The sequence below is a fragment of the Leiobunum rupestre genome, chromosome 7 (genome assembly GCF_980474605.1).
Source record: "Leiobunum rupestre chromosome 7, qqLeiRupe1.1.hap1, whole genome shotgun sequence".
Classification (NCBI taxonomy): Eukaryota; Metazoa; Arthropoda; class Arachnida; order Opiliones; family Sclerosomatidae; genus Leiobunum; species Leiobunum rupestre.
In genome coordinates this window covers 13,943,175-13,967,065 of record NC_143390.1, presented here as the reverse complement: position 1 = coordinate 13,967,065, position 23,891 = coordinate 13,943,175, and the positions used below count along the sequence as shown (strand labels likewise).

Here is a 23,891-nt window from a genome sequence, read left to right as displayed (position 1 = left end):
TTAAAATTTAAAAACTTATCTTTATTTCTAACATTGAAAAACTATTAAATATATTTATATACACAAATTTGAGCTATTTTGGGAATCCACAAGTTTTACCAACAGCGCACATTACGATACATAACTATAATTTGGACTACTTTCATTTCTAAGATAATTTGTACTTCTATGTATTAACACAAATTTCACGTGAAAAGGCCAATGAACCAAAAAAGTTTTACAAAAAAGTATATAAACTAAAAATTACAATTATAACTGTCTAAAAACCCAGTGTAAAACCCCAATAAGAATTATTGAACTGTATAAAAATTTCAACAAGATTAATAGCATATTATATCACGCCATACTTGTGCCACGATTTTCTCTTGCCTTTTTGAAATAATAATTACGGTTGTACAATTTGTATAGATTTTTATATCAAAAACCCCAAATTCTTAATGCGTTTAAAAAAACAAAAACCATTAGTATAAAATAAATTTGTAAAACGCTTAAAAAATATTGCTAGGAACTGTTTAAAATAACACGAGTGATGGAAACGTCCTGTAAATGCGCACAACTTTGGTAAACAATAAAAGCATTTTCTTTACAAACACGGAGCAGACAAGTCAGTAATGGGGTGGTACTGTTAACAAAGCGTCCTCCCGAGAACGATCTTTACCCACATTCTAATAGCCATGAAAAGAAAAAGAAAAGGATTTTTATTTTACGTATATTTAAAAAAGTACTTTCTTACAATCTAATAAGGTTTCACAAAATATTTATACCTGCTTATAGTTCACATTTTTTTTTAAAGGGTTGAGGAAGGAAACGTAAAATTAAATTAATACCGAATATATAAGAAATACGACTAGAAATTCATTTAAAAAAGTCGGTTTTGAGGCCTAGTCATCGGATAAATAAAACCCCATTTAAGTATCAACAAAAAAATTGTTATGTTAAAATTATTGTATATTCTTGAATTTTTCATCAATTGCACCTGGTATCTGGAAAACCACAAAGTTATTATACACCTACATTACCCATGAATATAAATACGGAAATTACCAAAGCATGCTAACTCAAGGGCTAAAATCATGCAAATGTTAATGGGGGATTTTTAATAATTCCACAATTAAGGTGAGATTTTGGGGTAAAATAATATGGGAATCCCGTAACAAACTTAATTACCAATATGATTCATTTCATTTTCCAAGATATGACCATTCACGTGGACTATAGATGAGGGTACCTAACAAATTAAGTCTTATTTTATTGCAGCAGAAAATATACAATTAACCCCTTATAAAAGTAAAGCGCAACAGTAAATTTTGTTGAAAATGAAAATTAAAACTTACAGGTGGCTTGTCACGGTGAGTGTCTACAGCTGTAATAGGCAACTTCAGAAATTCCAACTCGCAGCCATACGCAACTGGTGTCAGCTTTAGGACACAATGTAGCGGCACTCTGAGATACGGTAACTCATCTAGAAGGAAGGAGTGAAAGAAGGGACCAAAAAATACCAAGGTTTAAGGAGCAGAGAGAATGGATTTAAAAAATAGGAGGAAATGATTTAAATCTTTGTACGTCCAACTGAATTGTTGAAATTTGCCTAGAAGCACTTGCGAACGAATAAACTCTGTCTTTCATTAACTAATAATAATTTATTTAAATTTACGAGTAATGACTTAACAAAGAAATGACCTAACACTAGAAATATTTACACCTTGACAAATTGCACAATTATTTAACAGATATAAATCTATTAAAATATCTACAAAAAAACGAGTATGTAACTAATTTAAATCTTAAAATATCAAGATTTAACAACATCATTAATACAAGTAAATAAGTTCTAAAAAATACGTATGAGATTACATGTATAAAAAAATTACTGATAAAATTTAATTGTTTATATCAAAACATTTTCTGGGCTGCTTACAATTTTGCTTCTTAAGACTTAAACTGCAAATAGTTTCATGTGATGTAATTTAATGTATAAACCTTTTTGGCAAAAAAATGTGAAGTGTTTTAGTCTTATAAGCAAAATAGTAATAAATTTGTACATGCTTTCTTTTTAATATTGTATGTATTAATTTAATATTTTAGCTCCTATATATAGTTGGATATTTGGGCAAACAAAGAATATTGTGAACTGATTCTACAGTAGTAAAATATCACTTAAGTTTTACTTATCTTTTACGTATTTTGTGATGTATAGAGTATTACCAAGAACCAAAAATAAATAGAAAATACTCAAAATCGCTAATTTAAATGGATGGATTACAGTGTGCAAAAATTAAATTGTGTGCTTTGAGATTTAACCTCAGCTTGAAATGGTGAACTAGTCTTTCAAGAAAGCATGTTTTTGATAAAAATTAAACGTTTTTTTGAGCTTTACAATGTGTAAAATATCACTGGATACACAATTTAAATAGCAGCTAAACTGTGAAAACCATACTCTAGTAAAAAGCAAACTTGCGAAGGAACTACTAATTGAGTTATAGAAGTCTAGGGTCTTCAACACCAGCAATGGGTATTTGAATTTCCTCTAAAGTTCCCCCATCTCCCGAAGTGGTCAACTTGAGAATCTTGTGTAGCGGAATTGGTAAGGAACAAAGTTCGTCTACGCAAATAGCCCCAGTTTAATTTACATTTAAAGATGGGGTTATTTTTAGCAGATTTAAAATGATCGTTCGGTTTAAAATGAAGAAAAAAATTGGAAGGGATGAAAAAGGGGAAAAAGAAAAAAATATTCAAGGAAAAATAGGCAAGGCATGTATGAAAGATTTTGAAAATGAACAAAACCGATTTCACAATTCAAGAATACAACTTTTTTTAAATTCTATTTAAAGATTGTTATTCTTGGTTGCTGAGAATCAAGTTTGTCAAGGTCTCTAGCTCAGAATATAATATATAACCAGAAGTTTATAATCCAAATTTCAGAGAAGGAGTGCTCATGTTTATTTGTTTGAAACATGTACCTTCGCAGATTCTAAATAAATTTTGAAAAAATAAAATAGTTCCAAGTACCAAACCATTACATTGCAAAAATATAATAAAGTAAATATTAAATAGCAAGAATGTATTTATTTATACCCTGAGTATAAATAAATACATTCTTGTAAATAGCTTATGTGATATAATATTTCCATTTTCCATCATTAAGTGGAGTAATATAAGCTTTATATTTTGATCCACAATTTGGTTAAGTTTCCACGGTTTGAGAAAAATGCAGACCAATTGAAAATAGCTTAAAATCTGCGAAAGCTCTACATTTAAAACTTTTATGGCTAAGGTGGATACTTCTCTTTTAAACGTAATTATATACTTCTGATATAATCTAATACTACAATGTACAAGTACAACTATGAAAAAATGTTCAAGGCAGACCAATTAATTTCAAGAGGCAGGTGGGTAAATGTATTATATTTTCTTTTTTGGGGATAGGGAACAATTGCCAATAAATATTCTACGCAATCCTTGTTAAATCTCTTTAACCCAGTTGCATTTCCAAACCATGCAATCAGTGTCTATATATTACGTAAATAAAACTCATTCAGTCTAAAATTGTTCAAAGCTGTGGCCATACAGTATTAAGAAATAATTCTTGCAAAACTTTCAATTATAAAAAGAAAATATAGTATTCTCAATTTAAGATCATTATACACCATCTGAGAGCAAAAGTTCAGCAAGTTGAGATACGTGACATTCAAAAACCAAAATTAGCTAGGGTTTTTCACAATATACCTTTCAGTATTAGCAGAAGTAAATGAACCGAAGTTATCAGACCGCTATATTGGCCATGTCAGAGACGTTTCCCTTATGGAAACATATTTTAAAGCATCCTTTAAAAATTCACGTGCTAAGTGGCCATCGAGCCTAAGTTTTACTATCGCCTCCTACCATCTCTCGTAGAAAACAGCTAAGCACTATACTAGTGTTACCCATTGTTAGGCTTAAGTTACATTTCAATGGATAAAATAACACGTGATTTTGACATGATGCCTGTCTTTACATAATTTCCAAATGCACACTGACAATTTTTCACGTACTTTTAAAGCGCGTGCTTAAATCAAAGAAATATATACAGCATTTACATAGGAAATATAGTACCCACAATTCTCTAGAGCAATTTATTGTAGGAGTAGATGGGGCTTGTTGTATATGCATGCAAATATAGAACTAACATTAGTATAGATGGTGTCCTAAGCCTATCACCTGAAAAGGGGGGAAGATCTGCTTCTACCCCAGTTAAGGGGACTAGATAGGAACTCTTGATTCAATCATCCTGCGAGGCAGACCTTTGTAACTTTTAATCGAATAACTCTTAAGTATGAACAAAATAGTAGATTAACTAACCAAGCGTGATTAATATCCATGAGTTAAACACTACAGGGCTGTACATCAGCTTCGTTTTAACTAGATTTCCATAAGGAAAATGCCTTCCAGTTTTCAGGTAAATTCTAATAACTTTGGTTCATTTACTTCTGGTATTAGATCATTACATTAATAATATAATTATCCTAGATAATAAATATAACTTTTTCTTAAATAAAGCTTTTTAAGACTTGTTAAACATTTGCTCTGCTCTGAGATAACAATGTTAGAGTCACAAATTTGAACAATTTTCAACTAACTATCACTTAACTCCGGTAAATTGGTATAAACGAGATAAAACTTACCCGAGTTTTTGTCCATGAAATAGGCGAGAAGACACCGCAAGACAGCCTGATGAGCCACAACCAACACATTTTCTTGTCTTTCCAGTTCCATTATAACTGGTTCCAAACGTGATACCAAATCCTCATAGCTCTACATAAAGTACATATTGTATAAATTATAGCAGACACTAAAAGATTTCGATATTCACCTCTCCTCTTGGATATCGATAGCTGAATTTAGATTCATCTCGCGCTGCGAACTCTTCTGGAAATTTCTCTTGAATTTCCTCGTAAGTCATTTCCTCACAGATGCCCTTTGAGATTAAGAATAAGTACAATAAAAAAAATCATTTGTTTCGCATTAATTAGACATCTTACAGCATCTATTTCATTCAAAGCCTTCCATGTTTCTTGAGGAGCTTCTATTTTCTCGGCAGTTTGAATAGTTCGTTTCATATGACTTGTCCAAACCCTTAATCTAGGGATGTTTTGCTCCGAAATATACTTAGCTAAAGTCCTAGAATACTCCCATCCTCTTTCAGAAAGATCCGAATCGCCACCAATTTTACCTTGAAGGTTAAATACACTTTCCCCGTGCTTTAAGAGACAATTGAAATGAGTACAAGACTGCCAAAATATTTCGTTGACAAATTGAAACTTACTCTAGTTAAATAAATAGAGCGTGGAATGATATGAATATTCATCAAATAGTAGACAATCCTGCACTGTATATGACCTATGATATAATTTATTAGCGTTAATTTTATAAGGAAAATTATTGCAGTTCCTCAAAAAACTAACACAAAAAATCGGATATTGGTTATTGCCATAAGTATATAAAAATTTAAACCATACATAAATCAAAAAAAATTAAGACTTAGCTTAAAATTTAGGTGGTATTACCAAAAGTAAATGAGTAATATTGGAGTAAAACTTGTAAATTTGAATAAGATTCTTTCAATTACTACTGATACTAACACTAAACAGGTTTGGAAAAAAAGATTTTCTCAACTATTATCTAGTACCAGTGAGTAGGGCTGTGCGAGTACTCTTGACTCTTATGAGGTTGAGTACTCTAACCGAGTACCAAAAAATTGCATATTTAGGTACCCAATTACACGAAGAAGCTGCTCTCTAAACTCGCCAAGTATTTGTTTTTCTATCCTCGTTGCTTCAAAGTTCCAAGAGGGGTTCTCACAACTTTTGGGGGCAATAAACAGTGCTAAAAGTTGTGGAAACTATGGTTCATTTAAATTAAAGGAATATTTTTCAACATTGAAAGTTACTTTCTACTCCTTTTAAATTTAATTTCCTAATTACTTGAATAAAACCAGCTCCTAATCAAGTCCTCGATAACCCGACACGTTAAAAATATTAGTTTATTTTTAGTTACTCGACTCGAATAAAAGAAAGTTTCCCCATATTCAAGTACTCAACTCGAATACACGGAAAAACAATTGATACTCTATAACAGACTCGATTGCCTAAAACCACTAATCGCACAGCCCTACCAGTGAGTTTATTCCAATTAATAAACTGGTTCCAAGGACGAGTGACCACCAGTTTTTAAATAAACTGGTCAGATCAATCAATTATCTGCTCTTTGATAGAGATAAGTCATTTCCTAGGACACTTAGAAAATTAAACATAAAAGCTAAGTTCAAAAACTAAATAAAAAGCTGCCAAAACAAGCAGATTCAAAGCAGAATAGCGAGCTCAGCGTCGTTTTCCTCAAAAGAAGGTGAGGCTCAAGCCAAAAATGGCTCACTATAACTACTTACTAGTGTAACTATAATCTGACTGACTAGCGCCCGCATTAATTTTAAGTGAGGGCAATTTTCTTCCTAAATAACTGGAAAGTGCACCTTCATGACGATGAACCAGAACTTTTTCCCCCGCGTTGAAAATCTTCATATACGAGTAGTTCTTTTCATTCACTTCGTCCAACGTCTGATAGGTCAATTTATAATGCTCGATTCTTTGGATGAAATCAGTTAAGGCTGCCTCCTTATTCATATCTTTGTAGTCGGGACTATGTATTTTGACCTCCTGTAAACATAATTAAATCCCCACATCAGACTGATATAGAATAGATAATCGGTGTATTTCAAAAGGCCCTAGAAATTGATGCAATATAAAGACTGACAAGATATCTGTTATCAAAGTGTTCCTTGAAGTAGCTCAAAGATAATCAGCTGCTATTTTTTCTATTGTCTGAACAGACAAATGACTAACCTTGATATTGGCTGCCACAATTTCAGGGTCGTCGCAATGGGATTCTACGAAGAAAAGTTTGAAGCCAAATTTCTCACAGACAATATTGTATATCAACTGGCGTCTTTCGTAAGTAGTGTTCGTTGCGTCATAGACCTGAGAGATTGTGATGAATATGTTTTAAAGGTATTAAACAAAATATTTTTCAAATGTATTAAATTTGGGTTAATTACAGCAACTTCTCCCCCAGATTCGAGCCATCTACACATATCTTCCAACGCGTCCATAGCCACTTTACTGATAGTGCGGAAAAAACATGAAATATATTAACATACTTGATTTAATTTAGAAACAAAAATTATTTTAAATTGAAAATTACACAATGCGTACTTTCTAATAGCCATGGCTTGCTTATTTTGCGGATGAAAGAATTCATGGCTTTTGTATGCTTCAGTGGCTTGTCGCCTATACTCCCCAACATTGAATACTATAGTTTTAAAGTTACAGCGTGCAATTAGACACACTTCCTGAATATGAAAAGCGAAAGTGACAAGAGGAAAATAATCAAACCTCTAGTGTTGATCCCAATCCAATTTAAATAACGAGTCAATTTCTTCGCAATGTAGGTCTTGCCTCTTGCGGGCAGACCTACCATAGCAATAACATGTGGAAGATTAACATAATTGGTACGATCCCCTGAAACAAAAATAAGTATAAGCCCACAAATTTTACAGTCAAATATTAAGAGTAGAATTAAAAAACTTAATGGAGAATAGACTTATTTTGCTCTCAATTAACACGTATTTGGTAAGGAATTTAAGGTCAATTAACTTTCTGGCATTGTCCCAATATGTTGTTCATGAGCCATTTATAAAATGACAGTGAAAAACGTTGTATAACTGTTGCATAAATTAATTGAGAAGGCTGAAATTACTTGGAAATAGCAGAGTTTAGACAGAAAAAAATCACACGTCAGTTTTCCAACTGAAATGAAAACTAAACGCTACTTTAACATTATCTGATAGCCACAGTAAAACTTAACACAAAGTCTTAGGATGGTGACCTCTTTGGCTCTGATTAAATTAAATGTTTAAATGCTAGTGGTTTTATGTCAATGGGCAAAAAAACCCAATCTCAAACTATTTTTAGTTTGCAGCTTTGAGCCTAAAAATAGCAAATCTAATAAATATAAGTTATTCTCAAGACATTTAACTTGTATTAAAAATGAATATCAAATGAGGAAAACTCTTAGGAAGCTAAACCCTTTAAAGGGTCACCCAAATAATCTCTTCTGATAATGCTATCGTCACTAAATTAAGCTTATATAATCAATGAAATTATCTATCTCACCCAATTTCACAACTCTCTTCATCAAAGAATGAGCGTTTACAACGTGCCAATCGACAAGCATGGCGAAGCTGAGTGAGTGTTACAGTCCGGCAGTGCAAAACCAAAATATACAGAAGGGCAAAAAACACGACTGGATCAAAAACCAACAACGACGAATGGAGACAACAGAAATGTGTTTGGAAGTAACCGCAATCTTTTACCGAGGCTTACGTCAAAATTAAACGCATTTGGGAAAATAAATATGCAGGATTTTCGTAGCTCGAAACAGCAACAACCGAACCAAACTAATATTTACTGTTAAAAGTTACCGAAATAGATTTTGATGGAAGCTCTAAGCGGAACTTTGGGAGGAAAGGGGGAGGGGTTAAATGTCGCGTTGCAACTGGGTAAAAACTCATACGAAAAAAAAATAGCCGAAATGCAATCAGGCGACTTTTCCTTATCTTGCCAAAAGTCTGAAGACTTTAACGATAAAACTATTTAGCTCCGTTCAAAAATCCGGGAAAGTATTTAATAAAAGATAGTGGATCCAACGCGGGAACGCGTCGTCCAACTGAAGAATATTTCACCATTAACGCTTCTCCGTGCGCGGGGATAGAGACTACTGCCTTTTTGGCAGGTTTTTCCACCTTCCTTCCTTTTAATTTTGCGTGGAAAATGTAAACGGCAGAATCTTTTTCCTCCTTTTGGTCGGTTGCGCCAAAAAAGAATCAACGTTAGAAACAACTGCCGTTATTTGCCAAAAGCGCCGAAAAGAGGCGGAGTCCGCGAAAGCCCTCCGCCGTTAAACTTTGGAGGCTCGCTCCGGGCAACCAATCAGAGAACGCGAAAAGGTGCTTTTATAACAAGACTTAATACAAAAAGAGCGCAAAATGGTAATCACTTTTTTATCTGGTCTAGCCGTCTTGCGGGTTATTCTGATCAGCAAATTGTGATAAGAAATATATCTATAGAGCTATTTTATATTATATACAATGTACGCCTAGAGAACGTCACACTTGGCCTTTTAAAACTCACAAAACTAGTTAAAATACATTTTTTGACGTCAACTGATTTTGGAGCGACTGAGAGTCTGCGCAAATTAAGCCTCTTAAATCTAGCTCCCGTTTTGGCCTCAATAGAATGTCAAAAGTTTATAAATATAACCCGTTTCGACTCCCTTCGCTATCAGTTATTTCTAAATAATCAACTGTTGAGCCAGCTCTGGCAGTTTTTTCTAGCTACAGGCAGTGCAGTAGCTGAGAACTCAGAGCCCCCCCCCCCCCGCAAAAATCTCTATGAGGCCCCCCTTTTTATTTTTTTTATGGTTAGCGGGGCTCCCCTCCGAAGCTCGAGGCTCCCCCGCACCGCGGGCCCTGCGGACCATCAGCTACGCCACTGGCTACAGGTGCGAAACTTTCCGACGATCCACCCAACTTGGTCTATCTTTGGCCTACAAAAATATCAACTCTCCAACAGCAACAGCGGTTGTGATTCAAGCTTAAAAGTAGTCGTCGTAGAAACTATGACTATATGTGACATCATATGTAACATAATCACTCATAAGTATGCCATAAAAGCATTTTCGTTAATGAAACCTTGTTCACGGGATTTGACGTAAATTATGTCACTTACAACTCCGTAACGAAATACGCGTCATCACCTTTACTTATGGGAAACGGAAGTTAGTGAGAATCCCTCGCGCGTTTCTGGCTTTGCCCATGTCAAGTTTAGCTCGTGCCTCACGATCACGTGATTTCATTTCCATGGTAACCTTTTCAATAGCGCAAGGATTATAAGCATTTTTACACTTTTGGGTCCGCTCATTGTATGTTCCGCGTGAAACAAGGTCTCATTGAATTTTTTTCAATGGAAATATTATACAGAGGCATACTTATGAGTAATTATGTTACATATGGTGACATTAAGTTTACTGAAGCGAATAATTAACAATTCATTGTCTCACTTCATTCTGATTTTGTTTAATGTGAAAAAAATGCGATTTATTTCAAATAAACTACACGCGTATGCCAAGTTTCCGGAATTTTATTTCCCACTTCCCGGATGTTTTTTTTAATGTAGATGACTTTACAATGCGCCATCGCCATCTGTGGTTAGAATTTGAACTACCCTGTAATATCCCAATTTGGTGTTCGCAACTTTTTAACGTGGAGGTTCATCCTTTACCTTTACGCGTCCTATGTATTTTTCATACAAATTTCAGTATAAAAAATTAACTGTCGTTTCAGTTTACATAAGCTACGTGGCGGCCAACGCGAGAATGTCATAAATTTGTTCATATTCGTCTGCTAAGCAGTCGATAAATCTAGGAGCGTTTACTTAGCAGATGAAAATCCGAGTTGCCGGGAGTAGTGGCTCACTCCTGTAATCCCAGGCGTCCGGGAGGCAGAGTTTGTGGAAGGCCGTGTGAGGACGACCACTAATCCCCCAACGGGTGGTTGTCATACTTCCGCCACGGGTGTCCCAACCCTATCCCTAAGTATCCCCCCGTTGGCGTGGCCGTAGCACATATCTCGCACCTGATTAATCAAATGGACGAGCGGACTGTATTGTCCCACCCGTCACAATTATAAAAAAAAAATCCGGCAGTTTAGAGTTTACAATAATTTATTACTCATCTGTAATCGGTATTTCTATAAATGAAATTATTTAGAACAAAGATTTTTAAAACGCGGCGCATAAACCATTAGTTTGAAAATAGATAAGTTATCTCCCCCAAACCAATTTTACGAAAGATTCTATGGCCTATGTTGAACCTAAACAGAGACAATCCCGCCATCTGTCCGTAAAAAGAGCAATAAAGTGTTTTCCCAACCTTCAACGCGATTCCAACATAGCTAAAAACAAAAAAAGGTAATCCCTTAATTTTAAAAGCGACCCTATCAAAACTTTCTTATCACCTACTCAAATATTTAATTGTTTGCAATAGAAAATTAATAGTAGACAATTTATAACCGGAGACATAGGAGGTAACGGATCAAACGGAATAAAGCTACCGCTATTAAGTCTCATGTTACCTAACACTAAGAGCAATGTAATTATTTTCCCATCTCTTCTTACTTATCATGTTTCCATTATGTGTTTTTAATTTTTATGGTAATCAAACACTACATAAATGTAAAACATTCAGAACAAAATATCGTCAGTTTTGTACAAGCGAAATGGTTTGCTCGACCAATTATTTTACAAAATTTTCCTTAGAAAAAATGTGTTTTTACTTCACAAATAATTGAAAGCTAAATTTTCCTTAAAGAAGTGCATGTTTTCACTTCATAAATATTTAAAAGCTATATTTTAGTATAATTTCAACAAACGTTTACCTTAATTTTCCACTTTTACTATCATTTTCCCTATAGCGTTTTTAGAACTTTCCTGTGGGCACCTCGAATTACACAAAAAAATGTGTTCTTTTACGGAAACAAGAGACATCAACTAGTGAGCTGCATTTGATGTAGAAACTTTAACATTCATGCCCATTCCCGTTAGAAAAAAATCTCCATTCCCGTTGAAAAAATTTAATTCCCATACCATTCCCGTTGAAAAATTCCATTCACATACCATTCCCGTTGAGAAAATTCCATTCTCATACCATTCCCGTTGAAAAATTCCATTCACATACCATTCCCGTTGAAAAATCCATTCACATACCATTCTTGTTGAGAAAATTCCATTCCCATACCATTCCCGTTGCAAAAATTTGTCTCTCAACTATTCCCATTCCATTGGGCAAATTTCTCAATGCCACCACATTGAAAAACCATTCCCCAGCTCTAGGTTACCTTTCGATCCATTCCCTAACCGAAAATAAAATAATAATAATAATCAGCTAGTCTAATACCCAAGGCACCCCCAAAATTCATCGATACTTCCGCAGTAGATAGGATGACGTAAGGCTGACGACATCCTAACTATGATGCAAGGCTGACGTCATCCAGGGTCCCCACTCAAATCTTCAATTTTTTAAAGGAAAAATAGGATTATATTTCAAAAAATATAGAACTTTATAGGACTATTTTTACAAAATATAGGATATTATAAGACTATATGCATTTAAAAACAAAATCCATATCTATTTCACTTAAAAAATAGAAACTATTTAACCATTTTATCGCAAAAATATACTAGTAGCTAACCATGTTAACAATAACAAAAGTATAGACTAGAATGATTTGGTATAGGAATTTATCCTATAAGATAAAAAAGAGTAAAACTACTTTAGTTACACAGTAAAAACTTTTAATAAAATTTTAAAAATTTTAACGCGCTACAAAGAGCGAACGACTAGTTTCGCCATCGCATACGGAGGCATCATCAGTCGTTCGCTCTTTGTAGCGCGTTAAAAAGTTTTTACTGTGTAACTAAAGTAGTTTTACTCTTTTTTATCTTACATCATACACAGGTGTCGTTTGTTAATTAAACTTTCTTTAGTTTAATTAACCCTCTTATATAATTTATCCTATAGCTAAATCTCGAGGGGTAAGACACTGCGAACTCGGTGTACACTGCCGTACCTTTGACAGTGCTAAATGGAACTCGGGAACTCTGAAAATATGTACCTTTAACAGTGCTAAATGCACGAACTCGGTGTACAGATTATCTGAGACTGTCTTTAATTTATCTGAGTGGTTGGATTTGAAATGGGCAAAATCGAGGGGCAGGTCACTTCCATTTTGGGTGCGTCTTAATCATAGTAAAATGATTAAATCAGGGTAATCGTGATTAAATCAGGGTTATCAAGATTAAAAATCTAATCACGATTTAATCACTTTAATAACGATTTAAACGAGATTTAATTATTCGAATCACGATCTAATCTTTTTAATCAGGATTTGATCATTTTAATCAGATTTAATCATTTTAATCACGATTTAATCAATATAAACGGTCGAATCGAGATTTTATCGTGCGCGATAAATGCGAAATAATAATTCCAAAAGTAAATAGGGGGAGAAAGTCTATCACTGCCTTCATATTTTACCTTCCACCATGCTTAACACCCTTTTTGAAGAGCTAGTCATCACGTGATATTTCTAACCAATAAGGATAGCGCATTACGCGCGAAGTAGTGCATTTGTGGTATTCCGGTCCGCGCTCAAGATGAAAATTTTGAATTTTATTCCCTGGCAACCATGTCACCGCCTCGCGATTTCAAATGGTCTCTCTGTCAAATGCTGACCATTATTTCCTTCGATAACGGTTGATTTTAATTAATAATTACTATATCAATTGTAAAATAAACAAAAAAAAGCTCGTAGCTATAGCTATTATTTCAGTTAATCTTGCAAATTGTTAGGCCTTAACATCGTAGATTTACCAATTAGTCCCGATCTCTGCTCTTAGATGGCGCCACGCTCTCCAAGATTTAAGTGAGCGTTATTCTAGTGACGGTTTATTACTTTTCAAAAGTCGTGTTATTATTTTTAAAATGTCGCATTTTAGTTTCCAACATATATCTACTTTATTTAGGAACTAAATTAACCAAATTATCGAAAGCAAAAGTTTAATATTCACGTATTTATAGAGAACTATTTATCAACGTGGCGGAGTACAACCGATACCTTTGTGTCCTTGTAAAGAGGCGAGGGGGAAGTCATTGCCGAAGCCCAAAAATTTTACCCCTCAAATAAGACGTCGTGCGGTTGGACCCAAGTGCCAGACTTTCTCCCCCTATTTAATTTTTGATAATTCTAATCAGCTCGTTCTAATCACGTACAATTATAATCAATCTGATTCTCGTTATAATTTGTTATCACGAGTTAATCATACTAATCACGATTTAATGGTCTCAATCAGGATTTATTTATTTTAATCAGATTTAATCATGATTAAATCAGATTTAAACCCACTAATTATTGATTAAACGTGATTTAATCAACATAATATTGATTTAATTGAATTTAATCAAAATAATCATGATTAAATCGGATTTAATCTTTCGATGGGTGCGTCGTTAATCAAGGAAGTGACCTGCCCCTCGGGCAAAATATCAAAATTATAGGATTTTATAGGACTTTTGGGGGATTTTGCTAAAAATATAGGATGTTATAGGACATTTTTGAAAATATAGGATTTTATAGGAATTTTAGGACCTCTTGGGGCCCTGCGTCATCCTAACTATAATGCAAGGCTAGGTTGGCTAACGTCATCCCACTTTCCTCCCCATCATTCCATGTCTAAGAGTCACGGCCGTCATCTTGTCTACATTTCTAGGTAGCGGCTAAAGCAGACGCTATTAGTTTTTCCTCATCGTTATTCGTAAATTTGACTCTAGAAATAAGGATACTTGCACTTTAATATAATTTGGGCATCGTTTTGATAAGTTTATTTAAGAAAAAAAGCTCTTATCACTTTTAAGTGTTTTAATTTGACTCAGTTGACTGTAGCCAGGGCCCCCACTCAAATCTTCAATTTTGTTAAATGAAAAATAGGACTTTATAGATCAATTTTTAAAATTATAGGATTTTATAGGTCTATATATGCTATTTAATTTACTAACTTTATGCATTTAAAAACCCCCATAATAAATAGTGTTGTAAGTGTGAAAAGTTTCCGGAAAATGACCGAAGCCTTTTTTCCGGTATATTTTCCGAAAAAAATTAAAAAAAAAGATTTCATTCCATGATTAGTCTAATATATTGTTTGCAAATTTAAATAAAGTGGCATTTTTGCCTAATTTTTTCGAATCTAAAAGTAAAACTAAACCTTTTGACTAGTTTAAACATTTTTTTTTAAATAATGTAACACTATTAATGTTTTGTAGTATGTTTTCTGATATTAGCCATTTTATATCGATAAAAAGTTAAAAACATTAAAAACCCTAAAAAAGTAATTTATGTTTCAATTTTCTGAAAATTTTGCCGCATTTTATTTTTCCGGAAAATTAACAACACTAGAAATAAATCTTTGATTTTCACTTAACAAATAGAAACTATTTGACAATTTTATCACATCACAAAAATATACTAGTAGCTAACCATGTTAACAATAACAAAAGTACAGACTAGAATGACTTTGTATATAGGAATTTATACTAAAGCTAAATCTAGCCACTTAAATGACAAATTGTGGGCGGCGGGATTAGAAATGTGCAAAATATCAAAATTATAGGATTTTATAGGACTAGATATGTTATTTAATTTACTAACTTTATGCATTTAAAAACAAAATCTATATTTGGTGAATTAAATCTTGGAAATGGACAATATATCAAAATTTCAGGATTTTATAGGACTTTTGCTAAAATATATAGGATTTTATAGGAATTATAGGACCTCTGGGGGCCCTGCTGTAGCAGACGCTAGATCATGAGCGCTACCTCGGAGAAGCTAGCGCCGTTACGCCACCTAGACTCGTTTCCTCTAACCCTAAACTCTTCTCCCTAAAAAATAAAATCAGACTGGTATCTCATTGGTTCCCCAAATCTGACGTCTTTCGAAGCGAGCCACGTGAGGTGTTTCCTTCCCCATTATAAATTAATTTTTCTTAGTACATATTTCACAGGGTTGCCACAAAATTTTCAGATTCAAATTCCCTGTTTTCACTGACCATTTTAAGAGATTTTCCCTGACCAAAATATTTATTTTATATTTTACTTTTAATAGAAGTTAATAAATTTAAATGTATTTATATTTAAATAAAAAGGTTATTGCAATGTTGAAAAAATTGGCCAAACTTTCAAGGAAATAAATGATAAACATACAATTTGTCATAGACATAGAGATAGAAAAGAAAGAGGCACAATTGTATCTGGCGAAGTTGACCGCGAGTGCCGACCCCCTTTTCGCCAATGTAGGAAGCCATGAGATGGGCAGATTACGTGGTGCCATCGACGCGCGGAGAAATGAAATACATTATGCCTTTTGAAAAATCAACTGTCATTTGATGTAAACAAAAGAAAGATAGATGGCGTTGCAAATTCTGACCATCTCCGCTTTCATACATGCGTGTCAAAAACAGGGGTGCCTTAACGCGGTAATCTTCCCTCTATTTCTTTTCTATCTCTATGGTCATAGATTTAAAGCAAAATCACCTTCAAAAAGCGTCAAGAGAAAATTGAATTCCCTGACGTGTGGCAACCCTGTTTCAAGCGAATAACAATGGTAGTGTAGCGAGAAAATTATACTTCTGTTTAATTTTATCTGTTTTGTTAGCCTGGTTAATAAACAGCTTGCTTCACCTATTTCGTACAAGTGGCATTTGACTTTGCTCACGTGTACCTTTCTCACGCGATCAAGGACTTCATTACGTAAAACTCACTCGTTTTTCTTTCTTATCTAGAATCAAGGAAATCCTTGGACATAGGACAAACTGAAGTACTACTGAAAACTAAATACCTTAAAAGTTTCCCCCTGAAGCTATAAAAGTGCATAAATGTAAACGTAGATGTAAAAAAAAGCTGCAATCACCGTTCTGTGCCTACAAACAGCTTGTTAAATAATAATACAACACCATAAGCGTTACCAGACCTTTAAAATCAAATTATAGTACCAAGGTCAAAACCTTTACGATTTCAGAAAAAAAATCGCGCGCAAGAAATTTGGCGGCAAATTTGAATTTCGTCGGTGGATTTCCAAAACGCCTAAATCAAGTTGGACCTATACAAAATCTTTACAAAACAAAAAACTTAAGATTAAAAGTTAGAATTTTAACTGGTTTTCCGCTAAATTGGATAATATTATTGTACAATCAGAACGAATTATCGAAAAAAGTGTACTATATAGTACGTCATGATTGAAATTAATGTACGGACTAAAAATTAACTTGCACTATAATTATCGTACGTCTGGCAACACTGCATACCATGGCCAATCGCGTCATTCGTTTTAAGAGCCGGGCGCAAAATATCGGATTAAAAGAATGAGGTTACAAAAATAGGCATACCGTATTCCTCGAAGAGATGCGAGTAGACATAAAACCAATTCGTTATTGATCGGAGAAAATGTTGCGTAGGAGCAAAGGTAAATATACTATAGCTGTATCTAATCCGAATCTATCTACGTTTGATTATAGCCAGTGCACTATGTTAGCAGTAGTATACACTGGGAAAACAATCAAATATCTCACAGCAGCCACGACCTTGGTTATTTTGCCAAATACTAAATAAAGGTTAAGGAAGCGGTCTCCGAGGTACCGAAGGCGTTAAAATTTGGCGCTCTTTCGTACTAGAGAATGAAAGCACGTGCTACTAGCGTGTAAATGAGGGAAGGGGGAATACCCAGACATTAATAAAACAAACCCCACCCACACGGAAAAGATCCTTTTCATTATTTAACAAATGACGAATATAATTTTGAATAATTCGATATATACACCGTAGTTTTAAATAAACCGTCTCCAAAACACGGTATCGTGGATTTCTTTTATGTCTGGGCCCGTCCGTCCACCAGACGGGTTGATTGCACCGGAAGCGGTCTTTCAGCGGCGCAACGCTGAATAGGCCTAGCTAGGTACCAGTACCAAGCCCTTGAAATTGGGCAAGCGTATTGCGTCCTTCTTTTGCTCCAGTAGAATGGGCGCAGAATTTCCCGTTAAAACTAAATGAGGCCTCGTTTTAACAGTTAAAGCGACTATTAAGCTGAGACCGGCATATGTAAACAAAAAAAAGCCGGAGAATACATAAGGCGAAGGAGGCCAAGGACTACCAAATCGTGGAAATTTTCCCCTTGAATTCTTAACCCAAATGACTCTTATTAACGTACTAATACGTTTAAAGCGAAATGGCTACCTTTACAATACGGGGTTAATTAAATTGTTGTACTCACCACGAATCGGGAAAGGTTTCGCTCCGCAATTGCTGATTTTTTTAGTTCTCACCGCTGGAGTAGACAGAGACATTCCACACTAAAAAACCTAGTTTTATAACTGAAAGCGGAGCAGACCTTCGCTAGAGAAACGCGGTTCATTTATGAAACATGATTGGTTGAATCCCAGTCGCGCCAGACTGGAAGATGTTTTTTTTTGTCCCCCCTCCCCCTTCACGAAATTATCTCGCAAAGGGGAAACCTCTTCGGCTATACAGATGGCGCGAGATACGACGATTGTTATTTTTTCTTCCCCCGAAATAGCGGTGCCCTTTTAACTTGAGGACCTTGAATCATAGTCCGTGCTTGAAACGAGAAAATGCTCTCGATATAATGTAGATATATAGGTATTTTTCCAGATTAGCTTCCGGTCCCTTCAGTGGCATAAAAATAAAACTTTCCTATCTCAAATGTCTTCTTCGAAAACAATTACAATTTACAGAAATGCCACACCCACACACCAAGTTCTAATCAAGAACAAGGGGATTCCATCAGAAAAGATAAGACCCAACAATCCTCCTTGACACCACTAATATTATTTCAAGTGGTGGTACTTTAATCATTAATATTTAACCTTGCCAAAACTGTTAATCTTGCTAAATTTCTTAAAGCTTTAAACATCTGTTGGCAAAAATTTGATAAAAAATTGGCAATGAGATTATAATAATATCATATCTTCAAATACTATTTCATCAAACCTCTCCAATAAAAATTGCTTAATCATTAATATAAAAACATATTTCAAATATTATTAAAGTAACATGATATAAATTTATTTCAAAAACATATAAAAAATACCGAACAATTTACCAGACACTTCAATCATAGGCAAACTAAATGGATACATGCCTTTGACAAAACTGTCAGGTTTTTGCAGCAGGGAAATTGCATAAATACTGATTTTTGGCCCCAATCTGTATATGTAAATAAGCTTTGGCACTTTGTTTTCTCAGAATTTAACAGTTTTCTCAGTGCTGCAAATTCCTTCCTGATTCAACCTTGCCAACATGGGTTGGTAAATATCCTTCGCCACTGGCACTACCATCCCCTTGGTCTGAATTTCACCTTCTAATATCATTTTACTGGCGATAGCGGCTGGATACCCAACTAATTTACCCATGGCCGAGAAACCATCAACTTCTCCGTATGAAACTAAATCAATGTGTCGCATTTCCTGAAAGGATAGACAAAACAATGAAGAACTCTTCTAAATTAATCCCTAAACAAAGTTACACATAATATGACTCTTACTCTTTTATTATCGGCCCACTGAATTCCAATATTGTGCCTTAATATTACTAAATCTCGCTCTCCCGATTCTAGAATAAATAACAATTAGAAATGTTAAATTGAATTTATTCTTAAACAACTTACTGAAGGAAAGTTTTTTATTTAATAAATTGGCTAAGGTATCGATAGGTGTGGATAATTTAACCAAGGGTGCTTCAGCCATCAAATCTAAAGATTCGATAGCATTAGTTTGGAACTCTGACCTTCCCAAATGTTCATATATGAGATTCTTTAGATTGGAATGCAAAATGTTATCTTGGTGTCCCAATAAGTGACACAAAAATTGTTTCCAAGTAATTTCAGGTCCCATTGGATGCAGACTAGGATGAGGTTCTGAGCTCATCAAACCCATTTTATGTAACCCTTTAACCGCTTCAGCGTAGCCCTAAATTAAGATAAACTCTTAGTAAGAGACTAAAATACACTATCAAAAATGAACCCTAAACATACTTTGTATCTCAAACTGCCTCTCAAAATAGTATGAGCGTTAGGAATGTCATAAAAATCTTTATAAGCCACCGAATTACGATTGGGATATCCTTCCAAATTGAAACCAGGCAAAAAGTCAATGTCTACTAAGCTATCCATCAGAGCACCACCCGCTGGAACATCTTTTACTTCTCCCGATAATAAATACTTCGCTGGTGAGAGAGTGTTTAGTAAAACTCCTTTAGGACTCCAACTAAATTTGTACCGCAAGGCGTTATCCGAGTTTTCGGGAGCTGGTAAACCACCACAAAATGAAATGAATGATTCAACCTGAAAGTTGGTAACGAACTTTAAACATAAGTTTAAATATAAAAAAGAAGATGGTAAAAAACATCTTACTTTGCCCCCATTTAATTTGACTTCATTAAAGCACTCCATAGCTGTGAAAATACTGATGAGTTAATTTGTACTTATTTAAACTTTCCTTTGTAATATTTTACCTAAAAGATGATCTATTCCTGGATCCAATCCAACCTCATTGACTATAGTAATATCGGCATCAACTGCCCTGTTGGTAATGACCTTAAATTTGTTAAAACAACACTTAACTAATAGATTATTTTAACTTACGCCTGATGTAACTTGGCCATTTCAGGGGTCAAATAACTAGGCGTGATCATATTGACTTTATTTTTTATGCATTCTTCCGCTACAAGAGGGTGAAGAGCATAAGGCAACATACTAATCACCAAGTTTGATTCTTTAATAAGCTGGGTTAAAGTTTCACTTCCTTTGACTACATCCAAAATAACGTTTTCACAATTGTTGCCACCAATTTGAGCCAAAGCTTCCCCTTCATTTTGCAGCGAAGTTGCAACAGTTAATTGCACATTTTTGTCACGACTGAGATATTCGACTAAGGGAGCCGAAACGTATCCAGCACCCAAGATTAAAACCCTATCTTCGGTTGATGAAGAGGAAGACACTTTCTTCTTGGACTTTGAGGTTTTTCTTAATTCAGTTATGTATTCAAAATTTGACGTCAATTGTCCGTTGCTGGTAATTATTGCCTGTAAAAAAAGTTTTACTAATTGAATACATTGAAAAAGTTAAATATTATCCATATCTTACGTTTTCAACTACAGGATGAAATTTGTGTTCAGACAAGGGTTTAGTCGCATCTGATTCAAGCTAAGCGAAATAGAAATATTGCACTATAAACGAACCATAGGCATGGACAAATCTAGTAGCGCCCTAGTGTGCAAGAGACATTGGTCGTTCTCATGCACTTATTTTGTATAAGGGTGGAATAATTTTGTTTCTCTTCGTAGAAGTGCTAGCAGATGATGAAATTGGTAGGGTTTTTTCTTATAACAAGGGCGTACCCAGGATTTCATTTCAGGTGGGGTTTAAACTATGAACCCCCTTCTGATCTACAACCTATTCACAATATTTAGGTTACTTACAAAATTTGGCACATAAGGGAAGAGTAAAGTTCCAAAAAAATCTGTCGCTTCAATAGGCAGTTGCGTAGGCATGTTGTCAATGGAGCAGACGAGTACTCCTGTTCCGGCGAATCTAAAAATTTTCATTGTTTTCAATGGAGTTAAATTTTGCACTTGTTACTCCTGGATGCGTTAAGTAAAATTCAACAGTGTAAATAGGAAAGAAAAATCAGGTTGGTCTGAATCGTAATGTGCTACTATTGCAACAAAAAAACACTTTCTATACTAAATTCACAGAGAAAAGAGTAATTTCCCTCTTTTATATCATTAATCCACCTAATTCCCCATTAAACTTCATAAGAATGAAATGGCTAATGGGGGTGGGGGGAATATAATACCAAAAATTCCATTAGATACTAGGAATATACAGAAATTATAATTACGATTCACTATTCTTATGTTGGTCAGCGTCGTAGAGACAAAATGGAGTGTCAATAGTCGTGCATTCAGTCATAAATTCGATAGATCCGCCTGGATCAGCACTGATATCACAAATTGCTAACAAACGATGGGGTAGAGACGGGGATCCAACCATACTTGGCAACCAAGGAGCGTAGCTGGGTTGTAAAAGATGTTTAGCATCGGGAATTGTTAAAAGTTTGGGAGAATTCACAGCCCAGTAAATTCCGTTTATAATAACAGATGCATAGGGTGCAATCTAAGTAAATCAAAACAAATTAAAATGGTTAATTATTAAAATTAAATTAAATGCTTGAACCTCTTTGGCAAATGTAGAATAATACAGTTCAGGATTATTTTCATAATCGTCTGCGTCAAAACCACTTCCGTCTTTCCGTCTAAAATGATCATCTCTACTCACAACCGCGCCATACACCTTTGTAATAGCTGTAATTATATATTTTTACCGAATATTATTTCGAAAATCTAAGTTTTAATTAATACGGATATTTACAGCCATGTTCCGCAACTTGAGGTAAATCTTTAGGCTCCACATATTCGTAAGGCAGTTCTTGAAAAACCTCCTGTGCTCCTTGGGAAACGTTCCCTGAACCAGTAAATACGAATGTTAAGGGACCTATCGACTTTGGCATCATCCCTAGGGAAATTTCGTAACCGGCATCTCTAATAGCTTGACGTGCCATACCACTATTTCTGTAGTTATGAGCTGGACCAATATGCTAAAATAACCCAACAAGTTGTATCAAGAAAAATTTAAATTTAAATTTTTAACCTTACCATGAATGGCGTATGATGACCTAAGGCTAATAACCTTAAACCAAGACCATGAAGAATGTTTATAGTTCCAGCAACACCTGCGTATTTTCCAAAAGCCACTAATCGATGACTTTTATTATCAGTCATCTTTTCGTAATCTAACAAGCGGATATTCTGTGAAAGAAAACTGTATTTTTAAAGGGTTCAAAATAAATTAGGAAAATAATAAATTTACCTTTTCCAGAATTGCATCTAATAAAGGCATGTTGGCTTCTTGAGCTTTTATCGTATGAGAGAAAAAAGTATATGTTTTATCCCTAATTAAACTATCGACTGGCACTTGTTTGACACCCATGATTAAATTAGCTTCGCTTATATCTTCTTGTATTATGGCACCCGCATTCACGTAGGCCTAAATAAATCCAAATGTAATTTCACAAAAACATTTTGATATTTGTACATTACCTGCATGGGATAGGCCCTACGGTTGGAAGGTTGAACTAAAATTTTAACACCAGTTTTGACTAATTGTTTTACATGGGACGGAGCCAGAGGAGCCCGTCTTTCCCAAACAGAAGCATCTTCCCTTCTTATGGCTAATATCTAAATGAAAAATCACATGAACAAACTTGGAAACAATTACTAATAACTAATACTCACCTTTTTGGTTACAGAGCTCGTCCATCTACAACTACCAATACCACTAAGTGATAGATGGTTTTTATTTGGATATTTATGCAGTCTAATCCACATTTTACTTATAGTTTAAGAGAAAATATATACCGTGGTAAATGTACAGGCAGCCAGAACCTAGGAATTTAAAAACTAATTTGAATAATTTCTCTTTAAACCTTAAGAATGGGATTGAATGAAATGTTGAAGGATATTTTAACAGCCTTGTAAAAACCAGTTAATTGGGCGACAAAAATTATATTAACCCAAGCATAACCACCAAATGAAATTAAATATTTTATTATTCATTAATTTTAAAGCGTAGCTGTGTTTCGCCAATTTAAATTTCCTCTACTTTCCCTTTTCAAGACAAGAGTTCAATAACTTTCATTGCCATCATTTTCTATGATCTGACCAGCCCATAGATACAACCACTTATCATTACAAACGTCAATCAAATCGAATCAATACCTTTACAGATATTTTGACGTTAAATTAAAGCTTTGCCGGCTAGTTAATCCAGATAATTTAATTATAAGGGCTCCATTTCTTTAAAAAGTGTGCATTTGAAATAGGCAAATTAAGAGTAATTTCTTACCTAAAAATCTAGTAAAATGAGCCAAACTACGAAGCCAACTGTTGAATGGGACTGAATGCACGACAGCGCTCGAATGTGGCGCGATTTGAAGGACGTTTGACGTCAAGAAAACGTACCTCAAAAGTAATTACGCTAAAGACTGTTTAATGTATTCCCAAGTGTTGTCTGTCCGAACCCTCAAAACTCGTAAATCGTAAAATACAAATTTTTTTTAGTG

At 34.5% G+C, this 23,891-nt stretch overlaps 2 protein-coding genes across 7 annotated transcripts; both read right to left on the bottom strand.

The window, feature by feature from the left end:
- On the bottom strand, window positions 1-18,129 carry Pfrx (6-phosphofructo-2-kinase/fructose-2,6-biphosphatase). Of its 6 annotated transcripts, none has more exons than XM_090154834.1 (13): window positions 17,966-18,128; window positions 7,425-7,550; window positions 7,245-7,341; window positions 7,088-7,151; window positions 6,876-7,010; window positions 6,506-6,689; window positions 5,303-5,376; window positions 5,019-5,237; window positions 4,850-4,954; window positions 4,662-4,791; window positions 1,335-1,462; window positions 1,168-1,228; window positions 1-665 (listed from the first exon to the last, which is right to left on the bottom strand). In XM_090154834.1, exons 1-13 carry the CDS (start codon window positions 18,036-18,038, stop codon window positions 655-657), a joined length of 1,407 nt encoding a protein of 468 aa, XP_090010960.1. In that variant the 5' UTR covers window positions 18,039-18,128; the 3' UTR covers window positions 1-654. The 6 variants fall into 6 exon arrangements, with proteins under 6 accessions (XP_090010960.1, XP_090010962.1, XP_090010958.1 ...); XM_090154832.1 differs by lacking the exon at window positions 1-665 and adding an exon at window positions 699-983 and having other exon boundaries at window positions 17,966-18,127; XM_090154835.1 differs by lacking the exons at window positions 1-665; window positions 17,966-18,128 and adding exons at window positions 699-983; window positions 8,205-8,741.
- Window positions 18,130-18,779: 650 nt separating this feature from the next.
- Window positions 18,780-23,833, bottom strand: LOC149934842 (alpha-aminoadipic semialdehyde synthase, mitochondrial-like). The gene is made up of 17 exons (XM_090181413.1): window positions 23,675-23,833; window positions 23,065-23,214; window positions 22,870-23,007; window positions 22,640-22,816; window positions 22,426-22,578; window positions 22,142-22,367; window positions 21,947-22,074; window positions 21,612-21,886; window positions 21,190-21,301; window positions 20,855-20,914; window positions 20,354-20,793; window positions 20,224-20,291; window positions 20,123-20,163; window positions 19,745-20,053; window positions 19,379-19,679; window positions 19,256-19,323; window positions 18,780-19,178 (listed from the first exon to the last, which is right to left on the bottom strand). Exons 2-17 carry the CDS (start codon window positions 23,155-23,157, stop codon window positions 18,954-18,956), a joined length of 2,814 nt encoding a protein of 937 aa, XP_090037539.1. The 5' UTR covers window positions 23,158-23,214; window positions 23,675-23,833; the 3' UTR covers window positions 18,780-18,953.
- Between the last annotated feature and the right edge of the window lie 58 nt (window positions 23,834-23,891).